Source organism: Marmota flaviventris, chromosome 6, assembly GCF_047511675.1.
Source record: "Marmota flaviventris isolate mMarFla1 chromosome 6, mMarFla1.hap1, whole genome shotgun sequence".
NCBI lineage: Eukaryota > Metazoa > Chordata > Mammalia > Rodentia > Sciuridae > Marmota > Marmota flaviventris.
Genome location: NC_092503.1, coordinates 5767051 through 5783926, shown reverse-complemented (window position 1 = coordinate 5783926; position 16876 = coordinate 5767051). Strand labels below are relative to the sequence as shown.

At 42.4% G+C, this 16876-nt stretch overlaps 1 protein-coding gene across 5 annotated transcripts in view; it reads right to left on the bottom strand.

The window, feature by feature from the left end:
* The window catches only part of Prkn (parkin RBR E3 ubiquitin protein ligase), a 1231972-nt gene that overhangs the window by 1009880 nt on the left and 205216 nt on the right, over nt 1-16876 (bottom strand). For all 5 annotated transcript variants that reach the window (XM_071612868.1, XM_027939482.2, XM_071612867.1 and 2 more), the window contains one exon: nt 3181-3344. In XM_071612868.1, the coding sequence (XP_071468969.1) occupies nt 3181-3344 (164 nt within the window). The remainder of the gene's footprint in view (nt 1-3180; nt 3345-16876) is intronic.

Here is a 16876-nt window from a genome sequence, read left to right as displayed (position 1 = left end):
ATTGTCTTCCCTCTTACTTACTGCAAATGCACCCAAGATCCATGATGAATGGAGGGTGCGCCAAGGTGCTCACTTAGATTCTGAAGTAACTGTAATGATGATGACAATCATGATGCTGACAATGCCAGTAATCGCTGACATTTACACAGTGTTTACTGTATGTAAGAGCTGCATATAAATAAACCAATTTATCCCCCACAAAACCGCAACAAGATAAGTTCTACCATTTTTGTTTTACAAAGGAGCAAATGGAGACAAAATCCAAATTCTCTAACTGTGTAATATACATTTAATAACTGTTATCCTCAATCTGATATTAAAAACTAGTTACTCCAATAATGAATTAAGAGCTAAATTATGATGCAAACACTACAGACTATTATTCATACACTTAGAAATGAAGACGATACAACATGGAAAATGAATATGATATAATGTTGGAAAATAATCAGAATATAAAATATAAAGTGCTATGTCCACATCAACTGTGACATTGCAGACATCAGCTCTGATAAAGGCCAGGGAGGAGCTGCGGTGCAGCATGGTATGGACCTCTGCCTCTGAGGTCCTGACCCCTGGCTTTCTCCAGCTACTTTCCTGGACTAAAGACCTGGGGGCCCCAGTCACCCAGTCATTAGGCCAAAGGAGTTCTTCCTCATGCGCCATCTCTCCACAGCCCATATGCTTCACTTCACCAGGGCCTCCCTTTTCAAACTTTGCCCTCTGTTTAAAATTGGTGTGGACATAGCATTTTATATTTTATATTCTGATTATATATTCTGTATCCAAAACATAAGTCACTGCTTCTCTACCTTTATATGCTCCTTCATTGGAACAGGAAATTTTTAAATTTTCCTTTTATCCTCAAAATTCAGAGGGTCTTCAGATTGTCCTCAAAAGTGTCAATTTTTTGAGGCGCCTTCTATGGTGGTTTCCTCCCCTTGCTACAAATTGAAGGAAACGCACATGTGACCTCACCCTCTGCCCCTCCATACCTGTACCTACTCCAGCAACTGTAATAGGCATGTTCCCTGTGTCCATGGTCCTAGAGTGTGCCCTCCACACTCCAGAGCTGCTCTCAGGGCCAGCTAGACATCTCCGCACAGGCACCCTGCCAGCACCCACTCTCACCATTCACAACAGGTCACCATCCTGCCCACAACTGAACTTCATATTCCTGTTTCTCCCATGGACACCCCATTTCTCCAGTTCTCTAGGAATGAACTACAATGCCAAGTCACTCAAGATCTGTCAAATACAGCTCCAAGCTCTGTGGCTTTCCCACCTTCCACATCTCCTCTCTGTTCTAGAAGAGCAGCAGCCAGCCTTCTGGCCTCACACTCTCTGTGTTCATCCCTATGGCAGGGAGTCACTTGCATTCTGTTACTCCAGGAGGGCTTTGCTGGTGACTCCTAATCAGCTGTGCTCTTTCCATCTTTAAAACTTCATGATGCTTTAAAACTTCAGTGGTAATACACTGATGATGATGTTTGACACCCTATAACCATTAAATTCAACCACATGGAATTGCTGATGATTTTCTTTGAAAATGGTAATTCCATATGGCCCAATCCAACATGTCTTTTGGTTTCAGATCCCCAGAGAGAGAGTTCCAGATGAAGATAGGGGCTGAGTTTTGTCTTTCACTGAACCCCTGAGAAGCCCAGACTATTGCAAGTATTTGACAAAATAGAGACTCTTCAGTCAATAAAAATATCTTATTCATTGATATCTGTAAAATCAATAATCAATAGTGATTCATCTAACTGAATATGAAATAGCTAATTGTTTCACCAACCAGTCTACATGATAGAAAGGAGGAGCCTGAGAAAGTTCTGGTTATATATATGGATTCAAGGGGCTGTTTTAAAATCACTTATTTTTGAAGGAAACATTCTTGGATTTAGAGGTTGACAACTACAGTGAAAAGCTTTTTAGTTGACTGAAATAAAAAAAAAAAATCAAAACAGTTTTTAGCACATGCACTTCCCTTATAAAATCAAATTGCCTGAAAGCAAAGCACAGCAGTTTGTGCACAAAGCTTCTTGTCTCACCACCAGCATCGGGAGAGGCAGGAGAATGACAGGGGCAATTTGCATTTCTATAGCTTCTTTGTGTACCCACATTCCAAAAGCATTTCACAAAGCAATAAATATCAGGGCACAGAAAAGGCAGTGATAGGATGTGGATACCAGGACAGAGGACCCTGGCAGTCAGACACTGAGCCCCCAGGCACAGCAGTGGTCACACATAGTTATAAACATGAGAGCAATTAATGGGTGTTCCTTAAGAGAGGGGGGAAATGTGTCCCGGGTCCTTCCCCATCCCAGGACTTCCTCCTTCCTGCCCCCACTGTCATTTCAGGACCTGTGCCCTCTGTCTGCAGGCACCCACAACAAACCAAGGTTTCAACTGCTGCTCCATGGCTCTGTGGGGCTGTCCATCAACCGCCTAACTAATTCCTCCCATTCCTACCAAAATCATGACTTCTGATGCATCTGGCTTCAAAGGTGGAGGAGTGGCAGGGTGCCATGGAAGCACAGCTCACCCATCATGTTGGGGCCTATTCTAGGGGCGACTTGACTGAATGGTGGAGAAAACGCACACAAAGGGGTCTTTCTGCTGCTGCAGACTTCCTTCCTGGCCAGCTCAGGAAGGGGTGCTCCCCTCCCTGGCAGGGTGTTCTCAGAGCCAGCTGTGAAGGGGCCTGAGCCGGCCAGCTCTAGTGCCTGGAGCAGCAGCTTTGACTGTCCTCCAGGGGTCACAGTAGGGTTACAAATCCCTTGCAGCGCAGGGACTGAGCAGCCTGATTGGGAACAATTTATTCGAATCCTTCTTCATTAAGATTCAAATGGAACAAGTAAGGTAGAAATTGAACAGACCCAGAAATTGTGCCTGGCTGCTCCTGTAGTCAGTAAACATTTACCACCAAACCCAGCTCGTGGGGTTCTCTCCCCCTCTCCTCAACTCAGGGTTGTTCTTCCAACCCTTCCTGCTTGCTGTTTTAATGCATAATTAAGAAGGTCAGAATTAATGAAGCAGTGTGGAGTAAAGTTCAAGGAATCCCCAGGCACTATTTATTCTATTAGATCTCGGGCACGAATGTCAGGTTGGCAGAGTAAGCGGCATCAGCCGTGGGGCTGGCCGAATCCCAGGAAAGACCCATCCAGGGCGACTCACCTGCACCGTCAAGTCATTCTGAAGCTCCTTCCCTGCAAAAATCACACGCAGCTGGCCAGCTGGAACCCCCTGTCGCTTAGCAACCACTTCCTTGAGCTGGAAGATGCTGGTGTCAGAATCGACCTCCACAGGGAAACCGTGGCTGGAGTTGAATCTGACAAACACTGACCAAGAAACGGAGGAGAGGAAAGAGCCAGAGTTACTCAAAGCCCTTAAAGGCAACTGCAGCCCTTCTGAACCCATTTACCCCTCACCTGCCCTTCAGTGAAAGGCACGGGGGTTTTCTTTCACTTATAACAGAAACTTAATACAATAGAGCAGTGTTTGGGAAAAACAGGGTTTCCCCATGGGGTTTCCCTTTCACACATTAGTCAGTGACCCGCAAACCAACATTGCCTTTTCCCTTTGACATCCATCCTGGGACACGGCCGCTTGACTGGAATTGTGAGATCCCCAGAGTTTGCCAGAGATCCCCAGAGTTAGCTCAGAAGCTCAGACAGCCCCAACCAAGTCTGGCTCCTCCACTGTTAAAAATCAAAGGCAATGTGTTAAACAGAAAATCCCAGCCAGGTTGTAGACTGGGGGACAGCCCCTTGGGCTACGTAAGCCCGCGGTCCGGGCCGAGAGGTTCCATTCCGCTCTACAGATGCAATTATTTGCTTCTCTTTTAAAGCCAACCCCTCATGTCTCTATTGGAAGCATGTTCCAGGGGACCACAGGCTGAACCCCCGCTGTCGGCAGGCTGTCTTGTCACTTAACATTGCCCCGCACCTCCTCAGTCTCTCACGGCTGGCTTCCTGCCTTTCCTTGCCGTCCCTCCCCTCACTACCCTACGACAGACAGACAGGCTCTCATGAAATCTTTTCAAGATTCTTGCACTAGCTTCCCGACTGGAGTCTTGGTCCTCACTTTTCCCTCCCAAAAACGCTTTACTCCATTCTGCAAAATAAGTTTTACTAATTCAGAGCTCTGACCTTGTGCACCATTCAAATCCTTCAAAGCCTCATCCTGTCCTCTGGGAAGAAAAGGCAAGGCCCCTCCTCTGGCACAAACCACACTCCAGCATGTTCTAGGTTAGTTCCTGCAGGTATTCTGCTAATGAACTGCTCCCAGAACACTCTTGCACCCAATGTCTTCCCTTTATTCAAGCCCCCGCCCCCTTCATCTCTTCTGCTGAATCCCAGCCCCTCATGTCCAAGTGGGATATCCTTCAGGGGGCCTCTTCCTACCAGCCCCAGCAAGAAACTGACCTTGCCTATTCAGGGCTCAGGGGCATTCATGGTGCACCTCTCACTCCACACGGCACACTCCTCGGGGAAGCAGCATACCACTGGGGTCAGAAGTACAGTGTTATGGTTTAGATGTGAGGTGTGTCCCCCAGATATTCATGTGTGAGACAATGCAGAAAAGTTTAGAGGTGAGATGATTGGGTTATGAGAGCCCTAACCCAGTCAGTGCACTAATCCCCTCATAGGGATCAAGTGAGTGGTGACTAGCCAGTAAGGTGTGGCTGGAGGTAGTGGGTCATTGGGGGCGTGCCTTTGGGGTTTATATTTTGTATGTGGTGATTGGAGACACTCTCTGCTTCCCAGTATGATGTTTTGAGCTGCTTTCTTCCACTCTTCCACCAAGATGTTCTGCCTTGCTTTAGGCCCTGAAGAATGGAGTCAGCCATCTATGATCTCTAAAATCATGAGCCCCCAAATAAACTTTTCCTCCTTAAAATTGTTCTTGTCAGGTCTTTTGGACACAGTGATGAACAATGCTGATTAAAACAACATGTTTCAGAGTTAGGAAGACCTGTCACCAACCCTATGTGCTCCTTTATGTACTCAGTAGGCTGAGGGCAAGACTCTTCAGGTCTCAATTCCTAATCTTAAAAATAGGAATAAACTGCAGACAACGTTATGTGATGCATTAAATAAATATTTAAGTGCTTAGATAGTAACCTTCAAAAATGGTGACTATTTAAATATGTCTTCACTATTTGGGGCATTCATTTTACCTTCTCTAAAAGATGGTAAACTTCTCAAGAGTGGATACTCTCATTCATTTACTGCCTTACTGCTTTTAAATGTAGCACTAGAAGATCTCAACTCGATTTGAAACAAAATAATAATTACAATATCAATAATCATCAGGCACTAACACATGCCAGATGCTACACCTTACAGGAGCTTTTATCTGAGCCCCTCAAGGATCTGGTCAGGTTGCTATTATTGTCCTTTTATAATAGAACAGTGAATGAAGGCCCAGAGAATTGAAATCACTTTCCTAAGGACATCAACTTCTTTGTAATGAAATCATAATTCAAATTCAGTTCGATCTCACTCTCAAACTCATCCCATTTTTACTGTAATAGGATGCCTGAAACATTCTCAGGATTGTCCACATTCCTTTCCCTGATGATAAAAAGATCACAATAATGACAAAAAAGGCCTTCCTAACATAATTCAGATATTCTCTTCACTGTTAACTAGTAAAAAATGGGATTAAAAATAAACAACAAACAAAACAATATCCGCAGAACTCCAGTGAGAAGCTAAGACCAAGGATCAAGGAATGATGGTCTAAGATGCAGTGAAATGAGAACAACAAAAGGGAGCAGGTGGCATCAGAGAGGCCACCAGAGTAAGAGCCTGGCACGTGGTTAGCATGGGGGAGGTTTAGGAAAAGCAAGGACTGGAAGTGACGAATGTTCCAATCAAAGAAAATTCCTGAAAAAATCCCAATGCAGAGGAGTGGGCACTGTTGATGTACTTGTAAGTAGATTGACAGTAGAGGAAAAGAAAAATGTACTGAGGGTCTTGAGATATAGTCACAGCATCCTCAGATCAAAGACTACAGACATCCAGTCTACCAGGTGAGGACCAAAACAGGCGAGGGCTACATAGGACAAAGACGTGGCCCAGTTCTAAATCTGATTCCCTGCTACTGGGAACAAATTTTCTGAAAAAAGCAAAACACCATAGGGGTGTGTGTGGGGGGGGAGCATTTAGGAGGAAGCAGCTGGGAACTACACACAAGCTATCAGAAACTGCAAAAACCCAAGAGATCCTCAGTTGATGGGTTTCCTCTCGGGGTTGAAATCATGGGAATTTATTGCAAAGGCAAAAATTATAAAGGAAAATAACGTAAAAACTGTACAAGAAAACTGTACAACTATTGAAGTCATCGGTGTCTTCACAAATTTTTTCTATAGATAGAGCATTTGAAGTTATAAACCTCAAGATGAATTTGAGTAAATCATACAAATACTATAGAAATGAGTATTTCTGAGTAGCAAGTCTGAGATATAATGTGAAATTTATCTATTATAAAGATTAACTAAATATAATAGAAAGATTTACCAAATACATAGTAGGTATTTGGCTACTAAAACATTTCCATGAATGAGAAGAAATAATTTAAGAAAAAGTAACCTGTCAATAATGGAATGCCATGTGAAAAATGACTGGTGTCATTTCCAGTGGGTCTTGGCCTTTTTTGACACACGTGAAAAATGTGTCCTGTCCCATTCTGTACTAGCTCCTTCACTCCAGCTGTGATTTCCAAAAGAGGAGAGGAGGCAGCACCCCACCCTTTCCCTTATAGAAAGCGGAACATCTTTATAGTCAAGAAAAAAGAAATTCAAATCCTGGATGTGCCACTTGGCTCATTTTATAATTTGAGACAAGTTATCTGGTGACCTTGACTCTCAGTGTCCTTATCTGCTGAATGAGGGTAATATATGTAACCTCAAGTGCCTGTTACATAAGACTTATTGAGATAATGGATGCACTAGAAAATTTCAGGAGCAGTAGAAATAGTCCTTAAAACAGGGCACTCAGTACGGGCAAGTTGGTGCTCCTAAAATCGTTCCCACCTTGAGCCATCCAGAGGAGGTGAACTAGTCACAGCAACACCCACTGCAACAGAGGCAGGTTAGATGGAAAGTGGGTAAATACTACATAAAGCAGACAGATTTCCTGGTTTCTGTTCCTCTTGATCAGATACAGAAAACTTCTACAGATAAAGAGTTATAACAGAATTTGGCTTGTCTCCATTTCTTCAACTTATATTAGAAGTTTGCATTGTGTTAATAATTTTAATGATATCCATTAGAGCACCAGAACTAAACACCATGTCAAAAAGCGTCATCAGTAAAGCATATTATCACTAAACACCAGAATGCCCTGACAAGGAAAAAGATAAGGAGTCAAATCTGTGTTCATCTTTAGCTTATCCCTAACCAGGGCTCAGGAGTCTCAGAGGACGAGGAAGTGACTGGAAAGGAAGAGGAAAAAGAATCCCTGGTTGTCTGGTCTTTATATTTCTTTTAAGGTCATTTTATTTGTACAATCTGACCAGGGTATCATTCACCTCTGAGGAGGATCCTTACACGACTCTGGATGTTTTCCAAGCAGCCATTCTGCTCTTCCTGCATGGGAGCAGGGACGACTGGAGCACTGGATTAGCCAAGCATCACCCCATCCACCTAGTCATTGGTTCCGTGGTGACATTTATTCCCCTGGTCAGAGTAACTCTGAAACACAGGTGATGTAAGGTAGACTAATCAAAGTGAGACCCAGGACTGCCACAGGGTTGACGTAGAAGTACTTTCAGATGGCATGAACATCATGTGAGGGCTACACATTTTTGTTGAAAGAAACCGAGAAAAGCAAAGCCCACAGCAGACCACTCAGTCAACTAGTAAACCCGCTGCCCCTACTGGGGACAGGGCGATTCCTCCTCAGGAGGGAATGCCCTGGGTTCTGTAGGCTGTTTAGCGCCACCTGCAGGCCAGTAAGTAAAGGAACTCATACTCCTGGGGTGGCAAAAAACCAAGCCCAGGTTTCCAAAGGTCACTTGTTGAGGTGTTTCCTCTTCACCTTGGAGAATATCACCAAGTCTGCTATCACCACCATAAGCAAACAAGCCTTCTTCACATTCCCCTCCAGTTACTACCCTATTTTCTGCATAAAAAATTTCACTGAGAACTTCTGATATGTATATTCTTCATTTTTAGACATTTGACATCATTTTGCAAATACACATTTGAAGACTGCTCTTGGCAAAGCAGTGTCCTGCACATTTCTAATCCCGTCACCACTTCTCTCTTTCCACAATTGCCTTTTCAGAGGTATTCCATACTGTTGGCTGGAATTGAACCCCGGGCACTGTGCACGCTAGACAAGTTCTCGACCACCCCAGCCTCCTGTTCTGATATGGCCTTTTCTCTTGATACCTGGTGTCACATCCTCCTGGTTTTCTCCTACGACACAGGACAGCTTCATCTTCGGATTATTCTCCTTTGTTTTACCTGCAGATTCTGGGGTAACCCAGGTCTTTTTGGACTATTTCTTTGTTATCCATGTATTCTCCCAGGCAACTACATCTAATCCCATGGTAATGCAAGGATATGTCAGGAGCTTCCAAATCTTTACTCCCAGGAGTGCCACCTCCCTAGACCTCTCCCTGTATCTACCAGCATTTGAGACACTCCATGTGGATACTCAAGAGGTTCATTAAAATGAACATTCTCCTCCCACACCAACCCTGTCTCAACACTTTTCCTTACTCCTACTGTCTTTGATTCATCCATAAACATTGTTAACTACATCTAAAAATATATCACCAAACTGTCGAACTCTTACTTTTCACAAATGCCATTGTGTTTTAAGCTGCTATTATCTTTCCCAGACTGCCACTGCGGCCACCTAGCTAGTCTTCCTGCCTCCTTGGTGTTGTGGATTCATTTCCACGGAGCCGTTAGTGGACTTTTTCTTTTATTCAAGTAAATCAGATCAAGTCACTACTCAACCCTAACTCTCCTGTGAGTCCCCTCTGGCCTCAGAAGAAAACATCCACCCCTTACTCTGATTACTGAGCCCTCAGTGGTCAGCCTCTGTCAGCCTCTCCAAGCTCACCTCAGACTGCTCTTCCACCAAGCTGCCACCACGTTCTAGCCACATGTCCCCACTGTGGAGCCTTTGCCTCAGCTGAGTGCATCTCACGGGAGAGCTTCAGAATTTACTAAGCAAAACCTGCTTCAGTCCCGATTCCTTGCGTTCATTGTTTAGGTCACTTGCTGAAGGACTAAGCTTATTAGGTATTTACCTCAGGGCCCTGCTCGTGAAACCTGCAGGAGACTTCAAGTCCCTGAGATCCAGCTTAAGAAGTAATAACTAAAGGACACATGTGCATGGTCATTTGTGTGTGTGTATGACTATGTTCATATCCGAGTTAACAAACTATGTGCATGGCATATATATAATAACACACACTGCGTGTGTGTGTGTGTGTGTGTAATTAGTCTATGACGTTTTAATCTACTAAATAATCAGAAAGGATATACATATATATATGCTTGTAGGTATGTAAACACATGTTTTAAATATACATATTTATACTCAGATTTTATAAGCCTAGATAAATCAAGTGCCAAATTGGGTACTCTACTGTACATTTTAAATTTGTATTTTCGTGACTTCTTTCTTAAATCCAGAAAAATACCAAGTATGAAAAAGAACATTTACAATCCAGGGTTAAATCTGATACAGAGTGCAAGTTTGACCAGTATATATTCATTTACACCATCATTGACATTTAAAAAAAATTGTTTTGAGCAATATATTTATTGTGTTATTATAAAGATCCATATTACTATTAGCTATGACCCTTTTTAAACCATTACCTGTATCACACAACTTGATGATAAGCTGTCTGATATCTCCTCGAATAGGTTCTTACATAATTCTTGATTCCTAATCATCTTTTAAGTTCTTTGTGGACAGAAACCTCATTTTCTCCCCCCATACTCACTGCCACAGTTTAAACAACAACAAAAAATGAAAGCCAGGAATTTCTCATTTTGAAACCCCTGAGTAACCCACTAGAGATAAAGCCGCTGCTGCAGGAAATGACTTCCCAGCTCTCAGCGAGAAGCCAGGTGCGGTCTGCCTGGCGGGAGGTGGCCTGCACACGGGAGGCAAAACAGTCTTCCAGGCTTGAGGATGCAGATTCAGAGCCTGGTAAACCTGCCTCTGAGGAGAGTGGAGGAAACCCATGATGGGAGGGTCAGAAAGGGGGTCGCCACCTCTGTCCGCTACATCTCTGGCTGACCCCTTACGGCTGAAGACTCTCAGCAGACTCAAAGCAGCTCAGCTTCAGGAAAGAGCTACTCAAAGAGGTGGAATGTAACTCCCTAACTTTTAAATGTGGACTGTGCTAAGTCCTTACATGCTGATTTCCTTCCCCCAAAATCATGCGCAAAGTTGGCAAAAGAGAATCTCCCCAGTGGAGGAAACCTAACAGACACACCTTGGTGAGGTGATGAGGCCAGCGTCCACAAGAAAGTCATATGGATAAGTCACACCCTTGATCTGATGTGACAAGAAGGGCACTTTATCTCAGCAGCTGTCCTCTCAGAACCACATAACCCCAGTGTAACCCCAGTCCAGTAACATCAGATAAGACCCCATTGAGGGACATTCTACAAAGTACCTTGCCAGAACTCCTGAAAACTTTCAAGGTCATCAAATATGAGAAAAGTCTGATAGCTCTTCAGGGTGTGGGGGAACCCAAGGAGACAGGATGACTAGATGTGCTGCATCCCTGGGTTGGGATCTAGCAGGAGAAGAAGGACCTGTAGGGAAAACTCAGACAATCCAAAAAATCTTCTGACTTCATTAACCAAAAATGTAACAACATTAGTTCACTAATTAAAGCAAATGCAGAACCACAGTATAAGATGTTAAAAATAGTAGGAACTGGGTGTAGGGGCACAAGAGAACTCCCTACACTATTTTAACAACTTTTTTCTGAAAAACTAAAACTGTTCTAAAATAAAAGTTTATTAAAAAAAAAAAAAAAACAGAGAATCTTGCCTGAGACCAGAGCTGCTTCTCGAAGAACAGATTTTTTCCATTCAAGTCCTACCAAAATATTGTCTCCTAAAACTAGAAAAACAATGGTCATAGGGAAGATGACAGAACCCAGAGTCTCCAAAAATTACATTCATTCTGTCTGTGATACCACGTTACCAAACATGTCAAAGCAGCAGAAAAACAGAACATATTCCAAGGAGGAAAGAAACTCAACTGAGACAACCTTGAGATGGCTCTAATTTTGGAACAAGAAGACAAAATTGTTAGACAACTAGTATAACTATCCTCAAGTCAAACAAAAATATTCTTGAATGAGTAGAAAGACAGGACAGATAGAGAAACAGAAACTATCAAAAACAATTAAGTGGAAATTTGAGAACTAAAACTACAATATCTGGGACAAAAGTTTATTAGCTAAATTTAGTAATTAAGTGGAGGTAAGAGAGAAAAGTGGGAAGAATAGATATAAAAGAAATTAAAATGAATAAATGAGATCAGAAAAATGAATAGAGATTAGGGATCTGTTGGATAACATCAAATAACCCAATGTATATATGGAGAGAGCCCCAAAACGAAAGAATGGGGCAGAACAATTAGTGTGGAAACATCAGAAGTAAATTTACACACTCAGGATGTTTACCAGACACCAAACAGGATAAGTGGGAATGAGGCTGAGTCAAGGCACATCACAGTCACAACACTGAAAGCCAAACACAAGGAGCATGTTTTGAAAACAAGGAAAAAAGTGTCCCTCACAGGGTTAAAATCACATCATGAAGGTTAACTTCATCACAAACAGGGGACCAGAAGGGAGGGCACAAGGCCTAGAGTTCAGAAGGAAAACAGAGAGCCAAAACCCAGCCAATGAAGAATTGTATGTCCAGGGGAAATAGCCTTTGGGGATAAAGGCGCCATAAGGACATCTTAATATAAAATAAAACCAAGAGAATTATCACATGCAGATGTGTCCCACAAGGAGTGCAGTGGAGAGGCTGGGGCCGGGGCTCAGCGGTAGCGCACTTGCCTGGCATGTGTGAGACACTGGGTTCGATTCTCTGCACCACGTATAAATCAATAAAATAAAGGTCTATCAACAACTAAAAAAAAAAAAATTAAAAAAAGAAAAGCAATGCTAGTGGAGACTTGAGTCAGAGGGAGGAGGAATACAAAAGATGGGGATGTGGCTCCTCTGCAAGGATCAAAGCTTCAGAGATGGGCTGGGGATATAGCTCAGTTGGTAGAGTGCTTGCCTTGCATGCACAAGGCCCTGGGTTCAATCCCCAGCACCACAAACAACAACAAAAAGGCTTCAGAGATGCTGATACAGCATTAAGTAGGGATGTTTAGCTTCCCCTCTTACTTTCTTGAATCTATGACTGTTTAAAGCAAAACTTGTGATGTTTCACGTCGAGTTTAGAACCCTGAGAGATGCTGTGTGCCCCAACTACAGCATAAAGGGTTGAGGATGGGTATAGACGGTTTCCTTTTCTGTGAAGTGGGACAACACTGACAATAACTAGACTGCAAAATGTTAAGAATAGGGCTGGGGAGGTGGCTCAAGCGGTATCGCGCTCGCCTGGCATGCGCAGGACACTGGGTCCGATCCTCAGCACCACATACAAATACAAAATAAAGATATTGTGTCCACCGAAAACTGAAAAATAAATATTAAAAAATTCTCTCTCTGTCTCTTTAAAAAAAAAAGTTAAGAATAGACAATATAGTTCTTAGAATTAGAACCCAAATGGATGAAAACTGTAACATAAAAAGCTAAGAGAAAGTATTGTGGATTTTTAAAAGTAATGAATAACTCCCCAAATATAGGAAATGAGGAACAGAGGAACACGAATAGAAGAATAAATAGAAAAAATAAATAAAATGGTAGACCCAAACACAGCCATACCAATTGCATTAGATTTCAATGAAATCAGCACTCGAGTTATCTACTTTCTTTTCAGGGCTGGAGCTGGAACCCCAGGCCTTGTGAATGGCAGGCACCGCTCTGCCACTCAGCTACACCCAGCCCTGCACACTTCAATCAAAGGCAAAGGCTGGTCAGAGTGGAAAGAAAGCAGAAAGACCCACTATATCTCCACAAAAGCCCCTTTAAAAAATAAAGACACACATAGTTTGAAAGTAAGTGTATAAATGGCAATACACCAAGTGAAAGTTGTCATTCGAAGGCAAGGATGGCAACATTAATATCACAGCAGGTAGACTCAAGGACAAAACTATTAGGGCCCCAACAGATTTTTTAGATTGTGCAGTCACCACCTGCAAAGTCTGGACCAAGTCTCAACAGCACAGTCCCTGCCCTCTGCTCCACCACCCTTCAGTGCAGAGGCCTCCTCATTTGGCCAGACCTGGAGCGTGCAGCCTCCCCTAGTGGAGCTTCCTGCCCTGCTCGTGGGCTGGGAGCCCGGCTCTCAGGAAAGGCGGTAAGTACTTGGCCCATGGCCTTGAGGAAGCAGCTGCCATTCTCTGACAAGGGTGGGCTTCTGGTGGAACTCCTGCTGGACTCTGCACCAGCCTCCCTTTCTCCTCCCTTCGCCCTTTCTTTCTTTCAGAATTCATTCATTTTCCTCCTCAGTTATTTAGCACTGGTCACACTGTGGGAGATGGAGAATGGAAGGTAGGAAAAGTGCAATTAAGAATCTGTGTAGGGCTGGGGATGTGGCTCAAGCGGTAGCGTGCTCGCCTGGCATGCGTGCGGCCCGGGTTCGATCCTCAGCGCCACATACAAACAAAGATGTTGTGTCCGCCAAAAACTAAAAAATGAATAATAAAATTCTCTCTCATTCTCTCTCTCTCTCTTTAAAAAAAAAAAAAGAATCTGTGCAACAAGACTTGAGACCGTGGGCTCCGGAACCACCTGCCTGGGTTCAAAGCCTAGCTCTGACCCTTCCCTACCCACAGAAATTCTGTCCCTCAGTTTATTCGCTATACAATAGGGGATAATAATAGTATCTACCTCCTAAGGTTGTTGTGTGAATTAAATATTTTAATAGAGGAAAATCTTTAAGAGATTTCTTAGCTTATTGTGAGCTCCCACAAATATTGGCTCTTACTTAAGGCCCAACTATGACTTAAAAATCATTGCTGTTGCCATGTCAATTGTGCAATATTAATGTTTGGATAACTTAAAAAATGTACCTTTTATTCTCTTTCAATAAAAAAAAAAAGATTTTCCTGTTGGAGCTTCCGTGTCACTACGCTTCAGAGTACACTGTAATTGATCTAAAGTGACTTAGTATACTGATAATGATATCTTCTGTTTAGATAAAGCTCTCAATTTTCAAAGTGCTTTTGCAGACATTATCTTAGCTAATCTTTACAACAGCACTGAAGGATAATTGGGACAGCATTTACTATTTCTACCTTAAAAATAAAGAAACAGATGCACACAGTGGAATAGTGGCTTGCCCAGGATTTACAAGGAAAGGAGCAGAAAGAAGACTCCCTCAGGGTCTGGAATCCCTCTCCTTTGTATCAATGACTTCCATACTGAGCTATGTGCTACCCTGGGACCTGCCAAGAGAAGGTAACCTTGCTGCCTCCTAGTCCTCATATACTCATTTTCTAAAAGAAAGGAATACTGGTCACCCTCAACTTTCCTGGTGCATTGCTGCAGAATGTTAATAAAAGGAGAAGGACGACAAAGTTGATATCAGGAACAGTGTTATCAGACTGTTATCACCACATGGGTTGGATGAGGTTGCCACAACCTGCACAGCTGAACCCAAGAAACCAGGGAGAGGCAATGGGGGATTAAGAAAAACACACAGATATTGAAAAGCTGGGATCAGGGGGACACTGCTCTCTGATGGAGAAACAGTGACTGAGGAGTTGGCCCAGCAAGTTTATTTATATAGGGTCTCAAAATCAAGAAGTAAAGGACTACAGTGGCACTGTTCTTTGTGCACTAGGAAGTCACGGGGCTAGAAACATTCTTGTAGCTATTTCATTGTTGCAATGCTTGGGACTTCCTGTGGCACTCAGGAAGCCCACTATTCAAAGCTTCTACTAAGTGGACAGGCTTGAAGGTTACAGTGCTGATGAGACATTGTAGTTATCTTGCTATGCTCAGAATCCTCTATCCCTGGGAACTGGCATCTGAACTGAAAGCTATGAGCTAAAGAATTCTGTGGCAAGCACAGCATTCTCTCTTTTAGAAGGGGCCACCATCACCTGGGCAGTTTTTAGTCAGCACTTTCCCACGGAGGAATTCCCGGGGGTGGTGTCACCTCTGTCCAGGGGTTAGTTCAATGCAAAGATTCGTTCACTGCTCCTGACATTAGGTTGTTATGAATTCAGATGGATAGTAAAGAGAGACAGGAGTGTTTATAATGCTCACTTAACTATCTCAACTCTTCCACCCCTTGAAAGTACCAAAGAAATAATTCCTCCTCAGAGAGAGGCTCAGGAGATCAGAGCAAAGATTGTTGTCTATAATACTGAAAGGTACAGTGCTTGATTTCATGCAGGAAATAGACCGCCGGCAAAGTTCCCTTCCTTAAGCTAGCCATCCATCCATCCATCTACCCACCCCCATCCATCCCTACAAACATCCATTCATCTATCCACACACTCATCCACCCATCCACCTACCCATCTACCTACCTATCCATCCATCCATCCTTCTATCTTCTATCCACCCACTCACTGTAGTATTAGAATTCAAATATTAAAAAGATGAGTATATGAACCCATTTTTTTCTGGAAAATAATACTGATTGGCTGACTGATTTTAATAAAAACTGGTTTTACCAAGCATTCCACAATGCAAGCAATTTCTATAAACTGAATGAATTACATATGCAGCTCCAAAGCTTTGATAAAAATATTTGAAGATAAAACATTTAATTATAAATATTATATGAGCAAATGTCTAATGAAATGAAAAATATTTCAATTTCCCCAACCTTTTATAAACTTATCAGATCTAAATGATAGATTAGCAGGCAAAATTAATGAGTTAAAATTATTTGTGAAAACAACTTGATACACTTGCCAAAAACTGAACAAGTGCATGACTTATGAGATTGTTTTCCAAGTATGTGGTTTCAAATTCTTTGTTTTCAACAAAATTAAAGATAGACTCGATTGATTAAACTGATTCACAGATCACTGGAATAACTGTAATGAAGAATGACTAAGTAATTTATGTCATAAGTTTAAAGACATCAACCGAATGAAGAGACAGGCCATAAGAAAATCCATTCCATTCTCATACACTTACTTATTAGAACCAGCACTTAAAACTACAGAAATGAAGAGGAAGAACAGAACGATACTGAACTTAAAGCAGCACACAGTATCACCCACAGATGCATGATACCAATCCTAACACCAATATAATACGACATCAAACATAAGCCCAATCCATCTCATTAGATGTACTTCTAATATTTTTATGTTTAGAAATTATTTTTCAAAAGCACTAACAAATTATTAACCCAAACATATTTCGACATTAATAATTTTATATTAAAAGTAGCACTATCACAATCCAATAGAAACAAACAAGGCTTATGATATCAGGGAATCTAAAAACATATCTTAAATCTAAAATTTTAAAGTTTTTATTGCAGAGATTATTTCCAGATGATTCATAAGGACATTTAAAAGAATGAATAGTCTACTCTTGTAATTTTCAGAAACCAAGCCTCGTGAAGTCCCCGTGAAGCGTGGACTGGTAAAAATGGCCCAGGGCAGGGCAGGGCATGCTCCCTCCAGCAGCTGCTCACAGCATGTTCATCTGTGAGTCAGTCCACAGCCTTGTTTTATGGATGTTTCTGTGTAAATCTGCTGATGTCATACATTTGGAC